Below are 19,750 nucleotides of genomic sequence, written 5' to 3'. Positions count from 1 at the left end.
CCAAGTTATATCTTCCTCTGTAGATAATTATCCTAATGATGTTGATTTGTGGGTAAGTGGAGGATTGTCAGAATTTTTATTCACTTGAATAATTTTAACACACATAGTCAAATGAAGATGATGGTACTTTTCATTTACCCACTTTGATACTTTAAAAGTCTCTTCATAAAACATGTTTATAAATGACATAAAATTTTTAAAAATATCTCTTACCACAATTAAAGAAAGAAACTGGTAAATCATTGTAAAATAAATGGTGGACAATTCCATTCTACTTTCTCTTTTCCTAAAAAATGCTTTCTTGAAAACAGTTCATAGTACATAAAACTCAAGCCATTTTGTGTTTTATAGAAATAATATATCCAGAGAATTTTATTCTTGAGGATGTCTTCTGCTATTTTAAACAATTTTCCATAATAATTGGTAAAATTCTGTGATCTCAATTCTATCATGATCTTCTTGTATAACCTGGCAACCTCTTGAGGTCCCAATTTCTCTATGTCTAACATAAGGGAGTTGGACTAGATAACCTTAAAGATCCCTTCTAGTTCTGACATGCTATGGTCTTTGAGTCTATGAAGGATCTGGTTGTCATTGTTGTTAAATCTAGGTGGCACAGTAGAGAGAGTGCCTGCCCTGGAATCCGGAAGTTTCATTTTCATGGATTCAAATCCTGTCTCAGACACTTGCTAGCTATGGAACCCTAGGCAAGTCACTTAAGCCTGCTTGCCTCAGTTTTCTCAGCTGTAAAATGAGTTACAAAAGGAAATGGCAAACCACTCCAGTATCTTTGCCAAGAAAACCCCAAATGTGGTCACAAAGTCAGACACAACTGAAATGACTGAACAACAAGGCACGCACATGTGTGTGTATGTATGTATGCATGTATGTAAAAAGAAAGACATAGGCATTTGAAGAATGATTTCGAAGTGAGGAGGGGGAGAAGAAAAGCAGTGTATGGGGAAAAAAGAATGTGAATTGGTGGGAGGATGAGAGACCTTAGACAGACTCTAATACCAGGAAAGACTAGAGAAAAACACATCTGAACAACAATGGGAACTCTTAGAAGATCTTCAAAAGCTCACACCACATCTTTTAGTTACAAATAAAGATGAAAAAGACCAATGAAATCCCAGATGCTAGCTTTTCTCTTCTACTTAACTAGAAACTCTCAGAAGCTGAGTGAAATTACTAATTTCTGGGGCCAATTAAAGATCTATGTTTGAGAGTCAACAATTTTCTCTCATATGAAATGTTCTATTTTTAGCCAGAATAAAAAGTTCCCCAGGCAAGAATATTTATTCTGGCTAAAAGCTTTTCTATTGTCCCTGAGATTTTCTATGGCAGTTGTCAAAAGAATACATCATAAAAGTTAGTCTGGGTCTTGGAGGATGCCATTCAGGCTACCATTGGAAGAATTGATGTGAACAAGTACCAGAAAGATTCCAACACATTGAAGTTCATTCAAATCTCAAAGTGGTAGTAGGAATAGCAATGAGGTACAGTGGGAAGGGTAAGGAAATAGGAAGACATGAATGGCAACTCAAGATTGGAGTTGGGCTTTTCAACATGAAGCCTAGCAAGGGTGGGAAACCTGTAGCCTCCAGGCCACATGTAACCCTCCAGGTCCTCAAGTGCAGCTCTTTGAAGATTCAAACCTAGAGGGCCTCAAGGCCAAAGGTTCCCCTCCCCTGGTCTGGTGTAGTCTAGCCTAGCCTAACCTAAACAGATCAGTAAATGGGGCCCCAGATAGACTTCTTTTTTAAACAAGATTTTTTTTTATTTTTAGTTCACAACACTTAATTCTACATGTTCTTAAGTTCCAAATTTCTGCCTAACAAAAACGGCATGCAGTCCGATATAGATTCTACATAAACCTTAGCATTAAACTTATTTATACAATAGGCAAGTTGCAAAGAAGAATTATGACCAATGGAGTGAATCAAGAGAGAGAAGAAACAAAAACAAAAAAGAAGAGGAAAAAAGAGAGCAAATACTTTGCCTCAGTCTTCATTCAGACTCCACAGTTCTTTCTCTGCATGTAGGTAGCTTTTTCCATCATGAGTCCTTTGGAGCTGTCTTTGAACCTCGTATTGCTGAGGAGAGCCAAGTCTATCAAAGTTAGTCATCACAGAATCAGTATGTCTGTGGTTGTGTAGAATGTTCTCCTGGTTCTGCTTCTCTCACTCAGCATCATATCATGTAGGTCTTTCCAGGTTATTACGAAGTCCATATCATCCCCATTTCTTATAGCACAAAAGTATTCCATTACATTCATATACCACAACTTGTTCAGCCATTCCCCAATTGATAGGCATCCCCTTGATTTCCAATTCTTTTCCACCACAAAAAGAGCTGCTATAAATATTTTTGTACATACAAGTCCCTTTCCCACTTGTGTGATCTCTTTGGGATGTAGCCCCAGGAGTGGTATTGCTGGGTCAAAGGGTATGCACATTTTTATAGCCCTTTGGGCATAGTTCCAAATTGTTCTCCAGAATGGCTGGATCTGTTCACAACTCCACCAACAATGTAACAATGTTCCAATTTTCCCACATCCTCTCCAGCATTTATCATTTTCCTGTTTTGTCATGGTAGCCAATCTGATAGGAGAGATGGGGTACCTAAGAGTTGTTTTGATTTGTATTTCTCTAATCAATAGTGATTTAGAGCATTTTTTCATATGCCTATAGATATCTTTAATTTCTTCCTCTGAAAACTGCCTGTTCATATTCTTTGACCATTTCTCAATTGGGGAATGGATTTTATTCCTATAAATTTGGCTCAGTTCTCTGTATATTTTAGATATGAGGCCTTTATCAGAGACATTGGTTGTAAAGAGTTTCTCCCAATTTTCTGCTTCCCTCCTTATCTTTTATACAAAAATTTCTCAATTTAACATAATCAAAATTATTCATTTTGCATTTTGTAATGCTCTCTATCTCTTGCTCAGTCATGAATTCTTCCCTTTCCCATAGATCTGATAGGTAAACTATTCCCTGCTCTCCCAAACTGCTTATAGTATCAGCCTTTATTCCTAAATCATGAACCCACTTTGACTTTATTTTGGTATATGGTATAAGATATTGGACTATGTCCAGTTTCTGCCATACCATTTTCCAATTTTCCCAGCAGTTTTTGTGGAATAGTGAATTCCCAGATACATTTTTACAGGAAGTGAAGTTGACTACTAGCCTGTGCCCCAAGGCTCTCTCTGGACTCTATTCATTTCTCTCTATATACAATTTCACTTGGTACCCAACAGATTCAATTATTTTCTTTATCCTGTCCTAATCCTTCTCTTGCCCTCCATTCTTTCATCTCCAATTATCTATATGACAGCCCAAAATGAATGTCCCGTAAATACTTCAAATTCAATATGTCTAAAACTGAGCTCATTTTATTTTCAAAAGCCTACTCCTCTTTTCTAATTTCCCTAAATCTGTCAAGGGAACTGGGGCAGCTAGGTGGTACAGTGGATAGTGCCAGGCCCAAAATCAATAAGACCTGAGTTTAAATCTGACCTCAGACACTTACTAGTTGTGGGACCTTAGGCAAGTCACTTAACCCTGTTTGTCTCAGTTTCCTCATCTATAAAATGAGCTAGAGAAGGAAATGACAAATCACTCCAGTATCTTTGCAAAGAAAACCCCAAATGGAGTCACAAAGAGTTGGACGTGACTGAAATGACTGAACATATAACAAAAATCAAGGGAACCATTATCCTCTCGGTCATTCAAGTTCTCAACCTAAGTGTTATTCTCAGTCTCTCATTCTTTCTTACTCCCTATATATAATTTCTTGCAAAATCCTGTCAATTCTACATTCATTATATCTCCCATATATGCCCTCTTCTCTCATCTAACATTGCCATCACCACAGCATGGGCCCTCATCACCTCACAACTAGATTGGTATTGCAATAGCCTGCTGGTTGGTTGGTCTCCATGACAAAAGTCTCATCTTCCTAAATGGCAAGTATGACCATGTGACCTGCCTTCCCCTATCCCCCCACTTCAATAAACCCCAGTGTACCCCTATCATGTCAAGAATGAAATATAAAATCCTCTGTTTGGCATTCAAAACCCTTCATAACTTTGGCCCTTTTGTACCTTTTCAGTCCTTTTCCTTCACATAATCTATGATCCAGTGACACTGGCCTCCTTGCTGCTCCTTGTATAAGACAGACACTCCACGTCTGGACTGAGAGCATTTTTCCTGGCTGTCCCCCATGCCTGGAATTCTCTCTTCTCATCTCTGCTTCCTGATTTCCTTCAAGTCTCAACTAAAATTTCCCCTTCAGGAACAGGGTCAAGGGAGAAAATTCAATAAAGGGGGATAGGTTAGGAAGTAGCAAAATATAGTGAGTCTTTCACAACATGAGTACTGTGGAAGGGTTATACATAATGATATGCATGTGGCCTATGTTGAATTGCTTGACTTCTTAGGGAGGGTGGGTGGGAAGGGAAGAGGGGAGAGAGTTTGGAACTCAAAGTTTTAAAAACAGATGTTCAAAAACAAAAAAAAAAGTTTTTGCATGCAACTAGAAAATAAGATACACAGGCAATGGGGCATAGAAATTTATCTTGTCCTACAAGAAAGAAAGAGAAAAAGGGATGGGAGGGGAGTGGGGTGACAGAAGGGAGGGCTGACTGGGGAACAGGGCAACCAGATTATATGCCATCTTGGAGTGGGGGGGAGGGTAGAAATGGGGAGAAAATTTGGAATTCAAACTCTTGTGAAAATCAATGCTGAAAACTAAATATATTAAATAAAAAAATGTGGAAAAATAAAATAAAATAAAATAAAATTTCCCCTTCAATAAGAAGCCTTTCCCAGTTCTCTTTAATGCTGATGCCTTCCCCTTCAGATGACTTATAATTTATCCAGTATATATTTCATTTGTACCTAGCTGTTTGCTTGTAGTATCTTCTATTAAGACTGTCAGCTTCTTGAATAGAGGAACTATTTTTGTCTTACTTTGTATCCCAGGGCTTAGCACAATGCCTCACACATAATAGATACTTGCTGACTTGACTATGGTTACTGACAGCCATGGTAGTTAATAGAAATGGTTGTGTACTGGAGATGACAGAAGATTGGATCTATCTACAGTCTTCCTAGAATATAACATTTTTCTCTCTCTTTTTCTTTTAAACAAATAAAGTAAATTAAAATGTGTCAAGTAATGCTGAAAACAGAATGCACTTTCTTATATCCAAACCAAAACATGAATCAAAATTGAGATGGAGAGAGCCCTATCCTAAGAATGCTAAATTAGTCTCCATTTTTACCAAGTCTCTGACAGACCAAGCTAACAATGGATTCAAGATGATACAGGGATCAAGAGGATCTAAAACATTTATTTCCTATAGTTACCACTATGATGGAGAAGAAACATAAATTGACTCTAATCCCAAGAAGGTCAGCCTAAGTCCTATCTCATTTGGAACATGAAGAGGTATGTATTTGCTAATTAAAATTATTCTCATAAATTAACTTAATGGCCTTTCATTTCTCAAGTTGTCTTATGAGGGACATAGTATTTAGAAAAATATCAATGGGTAACAAAATGATAAATTATTGGCAATTATTATTTTAAATATAATTTCTGGGAGCAACATTTGTGGCAACATTTATATGTGAAAACCAGGTACAATTATCTTAAGACTAAAAATCATGGTCGGCAACATGATTTCCATTAAATAGTTAAAAGGTTTTTAAGACTTTCCTTTGAAATCCTGTAATGAATGGAAAACCATGAAACAGCTGCTTCAGGATGTAACTTACAATAGCTTATAGGATATGGTAAATAGAAGTCCATTAAAGTTATTCTAAGCCATTTTCTAAGCCAGGGTTGGGTTTTACTATTCAGCCCTGGCCATTTGTGACTTTTAGATATTTAATTTACAGCTTGGTATTAGAAAGTGCTTACAGAGGAAGTAAGATTTAGTACCATCACAATCGCTGGACTGTGAGTAACATGGATGGATGAGTTTTATTTTAAGTAAATTACAACAAACTATCTTTGAAGCACAGCAAAATCTCATTATGACATAGAAGACACCCTCAATAAATGTTGGCCACATACGAGGTAACCTTATCATCTGAATCTTGGTTCTTGCTCATGACATGCCCAGTGTCATAAGGGGGTTTTAATAACATTCACACTCAAGTTTTTGCTTTTTTGATATGAGAAAGTCTTCACCTCCAATCCCTGTTTCAATTCTATGGCCCAATGTTAGACTTCAAACTGTTTTCCAAGAACATATTATCTTGACTATTTTGTGGTAGAAAACTCAGTGGAAACACCTGTGTTATGCATGCTATACTTATGTGATACATAGGAAATGTTATCTTTACAATCTCTCTCTACTCTGTATGTTTTCAGGAAACCCACACTATTATTCTAAAAGGGAGGAAGGAAGTTACACCTATGCACTCTCCCAACCTAAGCAACTACAGATCCATTTACAGATACAGATGTATCATAAATATATACTCATTACAATATTTTAGAGATATGATCATATATCAAAGCTATATTTTATTAGGACCATCTTTGGGACATAGGAACAAAAGGATAAGGATATTAGACAAATAAGCAAAAAGGGAAAATAATGAATGCCTCCTTGATCAGTTTATAACCTTAAATTACAAACAGAAATAACTTCTTAAAGTTTCCAAGTTTGTTCCTCGAAGACTCATGAAAAATTGCATCATGACTTACTCTGTGGGAGGTAAACATCTCTCGAGGGTGAGTTGAAATCTTGGTTCTTCTACTTAATGCTTAGGTGATCTCAAACACCTTTCCGGGCCTAAGCTGCCTCACATATGGAGTGAGGTTGTTGGCACACCCAAGCATATATCCCAAGGAGCTCAAAGACAGAAGGAAAGGGCTGATGCACACCAAAGTATTCAAAATAGCACTTTGGTAGTAGCAAAGAACTAGGAATAAAATATGTATTCATGGATTAGGGAATGGCTAAACCAGTTGTGGTACATGAATATGAGGGAATATTCATGCACCATAAGAAACAAGGAATATGAATAATTTAGAGGGAAATTAAGGAATCTATATAAACTGGTGTCCAGGGAAGAAAGCAAAACCAAGAATTCAACATATACAATGACTACGATAATGTAAAGGAAAAAAATAAGACAAAACTCAAACTAAATCTGTGTACTTAGGGTATTCAAGGTTGGCCCTGAAGAGGATTTGAGAAAATCTAAAAATATACTTCCATCCTTTCATTATAGGGGTGGCGAACTACAGGTGGAATTTTGCATACACTGTCAGATACTATATATTGATGAGTTTTACTAAACAGTTTTCTCTCTCTTTTTAATCTTTGCATTTAAGTTGGGGTAGCTAGATGGACACAGCAGATAGAGTGACAGGTCTAAAGTCAGAAGACTCATCTTCCTGAGTTCCAATTTGGCCTCAGACACTTACTAGCTATATGATCCTTATCTCTGTTTGCTTTGGTTTCCTTATCTGCGAAATGAGCTGGAAAAGGAAATGGCAAACAACTCCAGTATCTTTGCCAAGAAAACCCCAAATAGGGTCATGAAGAGTTGGACACAACTGAAAATGAATGAATAACAATGGCAAAAAACATTTCGCTCAGTGGATGAATGAACAGAATTGACATATTTAGAAATGAACGTGAGATAAAACAAAAACACCAATAATAATTATACTTTTTAATGAACAAATTAAACTAAATGACAACTAAAAGGTCCTATAAATTGAGTCCAATTGTTAGAGGAACCATTTTGATGTCCTGCGTCCACTTTAGGACATGAAGAAAACTGGCGAATGATTGATGGCTAATGAAGTTTGGCTAAGGACAAGATTTTTAAATTATGATTTTAAAAATATGGAAAATGTGCTTTTAAAATACATACATACAAAAGTGTATATGACAATTTAAAAAATCCTCCCACACTTGCCTGCAGAAATGCCACCCTTTCCTCCCTAACCAGAAGTGTAAAGTGATTGATTAAAATCCTGTGGGTGGCACAAAGCCTTGACTAGGAAGTTTGCAGCGGTACTTCTGCTGGAGCCTGTTAGGAGTCTGGAAACCATGGCAACTATGGTGGAAAAGACAAGAGTGATGTCAACCAGAACACTGGTTCCTGTTCCACAACTGCTGTGCCAACTGGAATGGAGTGAGCCATTGAATAGCTTGATCACAGCAACCCCCCTCCACCCATTTGCTAGGTTTGCAAGACTGCTTGTCATTGCAATGGCATCTCATTCCCTATGCCCTTCAAGATCTGACCTTCTGATATGTAGGCAAAATAAATTCTTTCCATGAACTGGAAAAATAAATGCATGCTTTGGCAAACCAAAAATTTAATTTGGTTTTATCCCAACAGCTACAACAGAGGTCCCAATAGCAAACACTCATTTCACTAACATGTGTGCTCAGTGAAAACATTTACTTCAAGGACCATTGCAAAGTGTCAGTATGTTTTTAGAGCAGTGAAGACTGTAAATAAGTTTGTGGGTTTAAAATGAAGAAATCATTTGCATATCATTTCAATGCTTCATTTTTCTCTTCCACCAAAATAGCTGAGAATTTATTAAGAATGTTGAAGAGGTCATATCTGATATCTGTTAATTCCTTTGAAGACCCTATAGCCAACCTCAAAGTCAACAAAACATGATTCCTAACAGGGGGTCAGCCCTCAGCAAATCTGTGAAACAAAGCTTGTACTTGGCACCATTCCATTTCTCCTTTTAATGGTTCCCCCTCCCAAGTGCCTTGGGGCCTTTGTGTAATGGCTTGGTTACTCGGAATTCCCAGTATGTCACTGTACTAAGACCCTGCCTAGGCAGCATCTCATGATCCATACTTCTAGGACCCTTCTCCTTACTCCACTACCCTATCAGAGAATTTTGTTCCAGTCTACTTCAGTTTAGCTCTCTCAACTAAGGAGCAATCTGATAATCTAATCCTCATTAAAGTGTCACCAACTGAAGTGACCTCAAAGTATTATCACTTCAAGGGTTTTGCATTTCTGCAGAGAACTTCTAGAAAATTTTTTCCTCTGAATCTGTGATATAGTCTGTCTAAGGAGTTCTAAGAACTGTTCTGCATCTTATAGTCTTAGGACTGCCTGGGTATTAAGAGGTAAATTGACTTGCCCATGGTCATACAGTTCATACATGTCAGAAGCAGCACATAAACCCAGGTTGTCTGAGGTTGAGTGAGGCTTAAGCAGGCCCTCTAACCATCATGCCATGCTTCCTCTTAGAGAATCTTTATGCTAAAAAAATTATTCCAGGAGGATTTCTGACATGAGGGTTAGCTAATCTAGGAGATATTTTTGGACCTTTCTAGCATCCACCAAATCACAATTCCATCTGTCTGAGTGGCCTTGTCTTCTTATCAGATACTTAAGTTCACTATTTAAAGTTCCAATAAAACACCCAAATAAGTTAATTAATTTTTTTAAATTCTTTTTCTCTTTTTTTTTTTTTTGGAGTTACCTACCCACAGATATTCCTTACAGCTTAATAAAGGATTTTCAACTTTTGTATTTTAAGCTTCCATTGCATCTCATGATTTTCATTATAGCAACCTCCTACTTTCTTGACTCATAACCTTTTTTGGTTATTATCTTACAGACTCATGGAAACATGCAGGAGATTTTTTCCCCAGAATAATTGAAATACATCTCAGGCTTTAAATATGCTATCTTGAGGTCTTGCCTAACAAAATTCTCCCTCATAAGTCTTATGCAAGTTATGGCACTTTGACCTTAAAAGAAGTAATTTGGAGACTAATCTGATGTGTGTGACAAGGCATGAACGTATTATTGTTAAGTAACATTAGACTTCTTTGCCCAAGGATAGATATTGCTAGAAGTAAGTATCTTACTTCCTACATTGTATAGTAAGAACATCTATCTCTCTCAAAGAAGGTACAGAAATGCATTTAAAATAAATCCAGATAAAGGTAAACACTTTTTTTCAACAACAAGAAATAACATTTTGTATAAATATTGCAGCATTAAAGTCAATATGCAGTGGGAAAATTAATTTAAACATGAAGAAAGAATGGAGTTCAGCTCTCAAATAACTTTTCTACTTTTTCTATGATTAACATCTGCATTGGATAAAAGTCTTTCCATAAATTTCTAGTGCCCCTCAAATAATTCTCTTAACAATCAACTAGAGAACTCCTGTGGCTCCTTTCAGAAAATGCTTACATAATTATCTCATTTCATCACCACAAATCCTAATGATACATAAATGAAAAGTATTATCCATTTTACAGATGGGAAATCCAAGGGGCAGAGAAGTTGTGGCAATTTTGCAAGCATATTTAGTAAAACAATGGTGAGGGTCTTCCACCACCCAGAAGTAGTCCTCTCTACCCTCATCCTTGACTAGGTTGCCAATAAAGTCTATTATAATGAATTCCCTTGTGGTGGATATTTTTTATATTTACCAGAATCAGTTCTTTTGCTCCTAATTAAATTGTCTCTTTATTGTCTTACATAGATTTTGACTGTATTGCCTGTAGAATTCCCTGCTTTTTAAAAACTAGAATGTAGCTACTTTGGTGCCAAGAAGCTTACAGGAATTGAAATGTATTTAACTTAATTGCTTACCAAAAGGACACCACAAAGAGCAGTTGATTTAGAGTGAGGACCTAGGTTCAAATTCTGCATCAGACATTCACTATGGTGGTGTAGAATTACTTGGTACAGGTAACAATTTCAACATGGTTTTGTTTTGTAACAGCAATGGTCAAATATGAGCGCATCTATTGGCACTTGGCTAATTCGGAATATCTAACTCTGACCAGATGAAACTGGATTAAACCTGACTTCTCCACCTTATTTACTTCTCTGTCAAGTAAGTGCTCAATTTCATGCCATACACACGTTTCATTACCTTCTTTATTTTTAGTTTAGTTCTGTGGTTTTTAAGAATAGATTTTATTCCAAGGAATCATGCAAAATTGTAGATCTTCAATGACTGTTAAAGACATTGCAGTGACTGCTTGGTGTGGGGAAATGAAGTGTTTCAAGGATCATTCATGAACATGCTAGGAGTGGGACCATAAGTATATAAGGAAAGCAAAAAATGGAAAACACCAAGAACTGACAAAATATTGTTTCAAAATAGCCTAATTAGTCTAATTAAGCCCCACAGAATAAGCAAAAGTCTTTAGAAAGAGCTGGAAGTTGGAGAAACTGTTATCTGATTCCTCTATAGTGCAGTGTAAATCTCTTAAAGTTTTAAGAACATTGAGAAGACTGGTTTAAACAAACAAAAATCTGCTAACCATTGTCAAAAAGAAAAAATCTTGACATGGGCAAGACAGTACAAAAAACAGAAAACAAAAGATTGAGGGGGAGTCATTTTTACTGAGGAAACTCACATTTCATTTGAAGCTATACAAAGGTAAACAAAAAAAAATTCAGTAATCAGATTGTAAAACATCCACCCACAAAAGACTCTTTTCTTATTGAGAGATTGATGAGCCCTGATAGACTGTAATATAGAGAAAAAGAATTGTTCCAAAATTCTAGAACCAGTTCTACTCTCTATTGTCGTTCTCTTCTCTTGGCCCCTTTCACCCTTATCCTGCTGCTCAAAATACCCTGTCAAGCCTCAGCCTTGGATTATTCCCACCAACTGCTGCCTTTGTTCCTGCTGACATACTACTCAATCAAGCTGAAGAAAATTAGAAAACTGTGCAAACTAGGTCCACTACAAATTTATGTTACCTAATCTCAACTGGGCCCTCACTGCAGCAAGGCAATCCTTTATACCTCCCTAATCAACTCACTATCTCACTCACCACAATGGTTTTTCAAAAATTTTTCATCCTTCCTCCCATCTCCCATAACTCTCTTTCCCCTACCCTACTCTCTCAGCTGAAAATCTTGCCTTGTATTTCACTGAAAAAAATGATGCCATTCACTAAGACCTCCTTCTTCTTCTCTTCACCTCATATCATATCACTTAGATGCCTTCTCAAGCTTTCACTCCCTGTAAACACGATGAGGTAGCCCTTTTCCTTGCCAAAGCCAACTCCTCTACATATAGAAGTGAACCCATCTCATCCAGATTCTCCAGTAGACTTCCTCCTCTGATCTTTAGCCTTTCTCTGTTTACTGTCTTCCACTATACTGCCTATAAACACGCTCATGTCTCTCGCACCCTCAAAAAACCATCATCTGATGTGTCTGTCCTTCTTTATTTGCTTTATATATTACATTATATTGTATTATATTATATCTTATGTTATAATATAGTATTACATATTATATGTTTATATATATTTTGTTTTAATAGCTTTATATAAGCTATTGTCTTCTATCATTCTTCCCGTTTGTGGCCAAGCTATTCATTCTACCACATCCTTTCCACTCACTCTCTTCTTAACTTTCTACAGTCTGGCTTCTAACTTTGTCATTTAACTGAAACTTTCATCACTACGCATCTAGATTATCATAACAACCTCTCATCAGATCTTCCTGCTTCCACTCTATCATCCCCTCAACCAAGACATACTTTATACTAGGATAAGAATAATTTATATGCATTGATCTGGTCATGTCAATTCAATGCCTCTCTAGTGTCTACCAAGTAAGATTCAAATGCCTTTGCCTGACATTTATTGCCCTTTCATATTGTGGAAACACTCAAGCTTTCAAGCTTTATTTCACGTTATTCCCCTAGCAGAGAGGCACAGTGGAATGAGAGCTGGCCTCTAAATTAGGAAAATCTGGGTCCAAGTCCCACCTTTGACACAAACACTGCCAATGTGCCCTTGGGCAAGAAACTTACTCATCCTTTCAGTATTCCTAGGCAATTCTCTAAGACTACAAGTTAAAAAGAAAGTGGTGAAATTGAAGAGATGATGCTGCTTTGATTCACTGAGAAAGTTCTTCACCAAGAGCTCCCTCTACCTAGGAAATCTCATACCTCTATGTTCCAGTTTTAACCCTCCTGATTCCATGCCCCTGCTAATACTGTTCCTATTTAACATATGTCTTTCTCCTTCTTTGCCTGCTGAATTCCTTCCCATTCTTTAAACTCATCTCAAATGCTACATCCTCCCATAAATCTTCACTTTTCCTCTGACTATAATAATGACCTCCCACTCTGATCCCAAATAGCACTTTGTTTCATGACTCCCTAATTCGTTGATTATGCAATATTATGTGACACAGTTATTTGTGGTGGTATCTCATGCTCTCCATTAGCCCAGGGCAAGGATGGTAGGCAAGGTTGATGTCTCAGTTAAAATCTGTCCCTCACTCAAGCCCAGCAGAGTGTGCATTCTGAACATGATAATTATTTCATAAATTCTTGTTTGATTTACTGAAACAGAACTCTCCAAGTAGCACGAGGAAAATCTGTAGTCTTTCAGGAAGCAGCTGAAGAGATTCTACCAAACAGACTGAAGTCTGGTGTTCAGATTATTAGGAGGAAACACATATAAACCCTCACCCACACAGAGGCATACATGATCACCCTTAAAAAACAAACAAACAAACTAATTACCTGACAACATATGATGAATAGGGGTAGCTATGTTAATGTCTTGGAGATGTTTTAGTGTCTCTGTGTGAAAAAGACGGAGAGTAGATCCAGATGTAAAGGCGATCCAGATGCCAACTCCAGCAACTGCCATGTGAGAGATCACCATGCCCTCCTCTTGATGAGCCTCTAGATGGTTCTGATAAAATGAAAGTGAATAACAAGAAGATAAGAAATGAAAAAAAAAACCAAAATATGTAATACTTTACAGCCTTGCCATATTGGCACTTCTAGAAGGAGACATTTCTTATACATTCATTATTTTATATTTTCTCTTAAGAGGTTGGTCCTTTGAAAATGCATATCCATAGGGGTTTAAGGAGTATGATTTATTAGTATTCAACACAAAGCAAGTAATTACATTTCTATGGTATTCAGCAAGCACCTTCAATGATCTAATGCATAATTAAAACTCCATCTCCAGTCATCATGATCTATATCTTACCACTGGACCCAGATGGCTCTAGAGGAGAAAGTTAGGCTGGTGACTTTGCACAGCCCTCCCTCACTTAAATCCAATTCACTTGCATGTTGTGGCATCACTTCCCTGAGGTTATGGTCCACTTTGAGAATGAAGGTCAAACAATGTAACAATTAAAGCTATCAGACAGTCAGTCAACAAACATTTATTAAGCTGGGGATTTGCTCTCAAAGCTTCACATTTTAATGGGGAAACAACATGCAAAACAAGTATGCAGATGCAAGATATATACAGAGTAAATTGGAGATAATCTTAAGAGGTATGGCAAGATTCCTGCTGAGAGCTGTAGGAAGCCAGTGAAGCCAGGAGCTGGAGATGAGCAGGTAAAAAATTCCAGGCATGGAGAGTCAAGCCAGTGAAAATGCATGGAGTCAGGAGACAGAGTGTCTTACATAAGGAATAGGAAGAAGGCCAGTGTCACTGAATTGCAGAGTGTGTGCAGGGGAGTAAAGTATAAGAAGACTATAAAGGTAGGAAGGGGCCAGGTTATGAAGGGCTTATAATGCAGAGAATATTATATTTGATCTTGGAAATAACAGGAAGCCACTGAAGCTTACTGACTAAGTGGGTGGATGTGGTCAGGATTTTATAACTAAACACAGTTCTGTGTCTGCTGGAAAATTAGATTAATTAAAGTGCAATATAATCAAGTTACTTCTATCGTTTTTTTATTTTCAAAAATTGAAGGCACTTGGTAGAATTAAAAATTGCTTTACAACCATAGCAGCACCCTTTGGTGCTTCAAAAGTTTATCCTTGCAGCTTTCACAGCTCACAGAAATCATCCTGAATCCCAGGAGACAGAGAAAGAGAAAAAGGTCCAAATTCCAAAAGAAGCTAGTAGTTGCAGCCATAATCTGGGCTAGTCTGTGGGCTAGCACCAGGCAGGGGGTTGGGGGTGGGGGGTGGGGAAGAGGAGCAGCACAGAGAGTGAGAAAAGAAGTCATTTGAGAACTGTTAAAAAAAAATAGTAGCAGTTCACACTTTCTATGTTTATAAAACACTTTACAATTATCTTTTGAATCTTATAGCAACCCTGTAAGGTAAGTAGAATAGGAATCATTCCTGGTTTTGCAGACAAAGATACTGATGACCAGAGAGCTCGACTGAATTATTTAAAAGTTCAGAGGGAGCTAATAAGTGGAACGATCAGGATTCAAACTTCAAGTTGTCTAACTCTAAAATCCTGGACTTCAATTGAACTGTCACTTATTATTGTTGAAGTCAATTAGTCCTAGCCCATTTCACTTTGAGCAGAAATTGGAACACTAATACTTTAAAACTTATTCATAGCAGATTCTGAACCCTTCCCATCCATCCTCTCCCCAAAAACCTTCAAAGAATTAAAAGATAAAGCCCAAATTCCTTAACTTGGCATTCAAAGCCTTTCTAAAAACATTGTGTTTCTCCAAACCTACCACTTGCCCACAGGAACCTTTCATTTCAGCTAAACTTATCTACTCATTGCTTCCTGAACACACATTCCCACCTCTACACCTAGACTCCATAGTGCCTGTTCTCTGTATGGCTAAATTCCATTCTTCCTTTAAGACTTAGCTTAGTTACCTCCACCATCATGACCCAGAGACAGCATGGTACAGTGAGAAAGGAAAGGGATTTGGCATCTGAAGACCTGTGTTTGAATTCTGGCTCTGCACTTATAAAATTTTTGATCTGCGACAATTCACTTGGGTTCTGGCCCTCAATTTCCATATCTGTAACATGAAGGGTTTGAAATGAGTTGACCTCTAAGCTCCCTTTCAATTCTGTATGTATGATGCTATATAGAAAAGATCTGGAGGTGTTAGTAGATTGCAAGCTCAATATAAATAAAAAGAATGACATGAGAAAAAAAATGAGAATGTCACTTAGACTTCTATCTCTACTTCTTCTTTACTTTAGAACTTGGAGAGTTCAAAAACAAAACAAAACAGTATAGGAACTGGAAGCTCTCCCAAAGTGCTGAAGCAGTTGGGAAAGGTTCATAGTTGCAGAGATTTTTGAGCTGGAGGATCATTAAGTCTAATGCCTTCATTTTACAGTTGACAGAATTCCTTTGAGTCCACAGACTAAGTGACTTAACAAAGGTCATAAAGACACACAAAGAACCCAGGTTTTTGGACTGCAAATACCCTGCCCTTTCTACTCTATCAAACTGCCTCTTTGTCATGGAAGCATGAAGAAGGGGGGAGAGAGAGGGGGGGGGGGACAGGGAGAGGGAGAGGGAGAGGGAAAGGGAGAGGGAGAGAGAGATTTAAGCTAGGTCTTCAAGGAACAATGGAATCTAGGCAAGCAGAGAACAGGGATTTTATTTCGGGCATAGGAAATAGCACAGACAAAGGGATAGGAGGTGGGAATGTGTAATCAGGAAGCAGTGAGTGGCTAAACCGAAGGTTCCTTGAAGGATGGCAGTCAGAAATAAGGTTTGAAGAAACAAAATCATTTGGATGGTTTTGAATTCTAGGCTGGGAAACCCAGGTCCTCTGACTCCAAATCTAGTCATTTTTTCTATGTGAAATGCCATCTTTCTAGTCATATTTCTTCCAGCTTTATTTTTGACATTGATTTTTTGAGCCCAAGTGTAGGCCTTTACGTTATTGTTATTAAATTTTATCTGATTTGGCTCTTTATTATACCCTGTCATCAGTCAGTCAACTAGAATTTATTACTATTTTTTTAATTTTATATATTTTTTATTTATTATTATTATTATTTTATATTTTTATTTTATTTTATGTTTTATTTATACTAGTGAATGATTTGACTGTTGAGATCTTTTTAGATTCTCTTTCACCCACTGTTAGATATCCTTCTTACCTTTTTGTCCTCTGCAAATGTATAAGTCATTGATAAAAATGGTTAATTAACACAAGGTCAAACACAGATCCCAGAAACACTCCATGACATACCTCCTTCTAAGTTGATACCAACTTTGGGTCCAATCATTCAACTGAATACACCTAACCATTCTATCAACTGAGCTATGCAACTTAGAGTGAAAAAAATGAAATCATTTCATTTCTATGTAGAGGTGGTTCCCCTGGAATATAATCCCTCCTCACCTCGGCCTCAGAGAAAATCTAGCTCCCTTTAAAGCAGTACCCTAGTACTTCCTCATCTCCCCCCCTTCCCCAAAGCAATCAAACTGTATAAGTTTTATATTTATTTATATATATGCAGGCTGCTCCCTGCCCCTTCCTGTATCTCAAGAGGAATCTACATCAAGTAGAGTGTAAGCCCCTTCAGGATAGGGGTTGTTTAATTTTCATCTTGCTTTCATTCCATGCTTTTGCAAACAGTAGGACACAAACATATGTTTGTTGAATTGAACAGAATTAATCATAGTAATATTACTTACAACTGACATTTATATGACACTTTAATGTTTTCAAAGTACTTTACATATTTTACCTCATTTGAGCCTGATAGCAATCCTTTAAGATAAGTTGCAAAGGGTATTATCCTCACTTTTCAGTTAAGGAAAATGTGGCTTACAGAAGTTATATAACTTGTACATGCTCACACAGTTAAATGTTAGGAAAAGGATTCGAACCCAGATCTTCCAGAATCTAATCATTTACTCATGTAAATGAAAATAATTATAAACTTATAAAAACCCATGATGGTGCTTAACAATCTTGGGTTTTTAAACTCTAAAATCTTTAAGTTTCCCATTATGTAAACTTTATCACATTTGCATAATTTTCCTGAAGAAACCAGAAACCAAAATGCAAATTTCATATGCTTAGTCAATGAAAATGAATGAATGATCACACTTCATGGCTATAAGGAATCCCTGAATCACAGGCTTTGTTCTTATTTATAGAATGGTTTGTGCCTACTACTAAATGACTCATAATTCATAAAACTTTAGAAAAACATATTTTTGAAAATTAAATTCTATCTTGATTACTGAAGACAAGTATATTCAAGGATGACGTGGTGGAAAAGCAACTGGACCTAAAGGCAGGAGAAACTCAGATCAAGTCCCAGCTACGACACTAATTTTTTGTTACCTTGGGGAAATAATTTCCCCTTTCCGGGCCTCATTTTTCTCATCTGCAAAACTTAGGGGTTGTTCCTCAAGTGATAAATAATTAAAGGATATAAGTGAGTACTTTTGTAAGGAAAAAAAATCTAAGTTATTAATATGCACAGGAAAAAATTCTCCAAATCACTAATAATTAGAGAAATGCAAATTAAAACAGCCCTGAGGTTGTATCTCACACTCATCAGATTGACCAAACTAACAGAAAAGGAAAATAAGAAATGCTGGAAGGCCTATGGGAAAATAGGCACATTAATAAATGGTTGGTGGAGCTATGAACTGGACCAGCCATTCTATAAAACAATTTGGAACTATGCTCCCAAATTTACTAAACTGTGCATATTCTTTAATTTAAGATGATATCTCTACTATGTCTATACACTAAAGAGATCAAGAAAGGAAAAAAGATCAATTCATACAAAAACATTAGACAGGGTGTCCCTAAAGTCTGGACACACAGGCAAAAATGCATATTTTGAAATATTTGGAATATTAACATACCTTGGCCCCCTTGACTTCTTTTTCTGAGGTATGCTAAAGGAGAAGCTGTATTCAATGAAAATAACAGATGCGACACACTTGATTGAATGCATAAAGAGTGAATGTGCTAAAATTGACAGCAATGTGTGGAGTTATTGCATGGACTTCACATGAATCTTGCAAAGCACTTCAACCTTTGCATCACAAATGATGGCAATCATATTGAAGTTGTTATTTGTTAATATTCCAATTAAATAAAATGTTGTTGAAAATTTCATTCATTTCATTTCTTGAAAATATGCATTTTTGCCTATGTGTCCAGACTTTAGGAACACCCTGTAGTAACCCTCTTTGTAGTGGCAAAATACTGGAATTAAGGGAATGCCCATTAATTTTGGAACAGCTGAACAAATTATGATAAATGAATGAAATGGAATACTATTGTGCCATAAGAAATAACAAAAGGGATGAAGAGAAACCAGGGGAGACTTGTATGAACCTATGAAGACTGGAGTGAACAGAACCAGGTAACAATCTAAACAATAACAATAATGTTGTAAAGCTAAACAACTTTAACAGAATTAAGTATTTTTTTTAATTAACAAAAATCTATTTTCTTCCCTTTTCCTTCCACCCACTCCAACTGAATAAAAAAAAAATCCTTTTAAATAAGCATGTATAGTTAAGCAAAATGAATTCCCACCCAATTTGCCTTCAAAAAAGCATATATCTCAGCGTTCACCCTGATTCCCACCTAAACAAAAAAGTACATATCTCAATCTTCACACCTTTGTCAGAAAATGGGAATCATGCTTCATCATTCCTTTGGAATTGTGATTGTTCAAAACGTGTTGATTAGAGTTCTTTAAATCTTTTAAAGCTATTTTTCTTTATGATGTATTAATTCATTGTATCAATTGTTTTCCTGGTTCTTCTCACTTCAGTCTGAATCAGTTCATACAAGTCTTCCTAAATTTCTTTTTGAAAGGCTTAAGAACTCAAATCAATGCTATGACCAACCACAAACTCAGAGAACTAATTATGAATAATGCTCCTAACAAAGAGATGATGAACTCACTATGCCAAGGAAACATATTTTTGGATGTGGCCAGTGTGGGAATTTGTTTTGCATGATTATGTATTTATTACAAGGTTTTTCCAACCAGT

The 19,750-nt window shown here is 36.7% G+C and overlaps 1 protein-coding gene across 4 annotated transcripts in view; it reads right to left on the bottom strand.

Annotated features, from left to right (window-relative positions):
- Window positions 1–19,750, bottom strand: part of ARHGEF10 (Rho guanine nucleotide exchange factor 10) — a 244,523-nt gene that overhangs the window by 11,483 nt on the left and 213,290 nt on the right. For 3 of the 4 annotated variants that reach the window (XM_036752754.1, XM_036752755.1, XM_036752756.1), the window contains one exon: window positions 13,540–13,714. In XM_036752754.1, the coding sequence (XP_036608649.1) occupies window positions 13,540–13,714 (175 nt within the window). Of the gene's footprint in view, window positions 1–4,255; window positions 4,297–13,539; window positions 13,715–19,750 lie in introns of those variants that run through there. The other variant, XM_036752758.1, reaches the window with a different exon arrangement.

Source organism: Trichosurus vulpecula, chromosome 3 (assembly GCF_011100635.1).
Source record: "Trichosurus vulpecula isolate mTriVul1 chromosome 3, mTriVul1.pri, whole genome shotgun sequence".
NCBI lineage: Eukaryota > Metazoa > Chordata > Mammalia > Diprotodontia > Phalangeridae > Trichosurus > Trichosurus vulpecula.
This window is presented reverse-complemented; position numbering and strand designations above follow the sequence as displayed.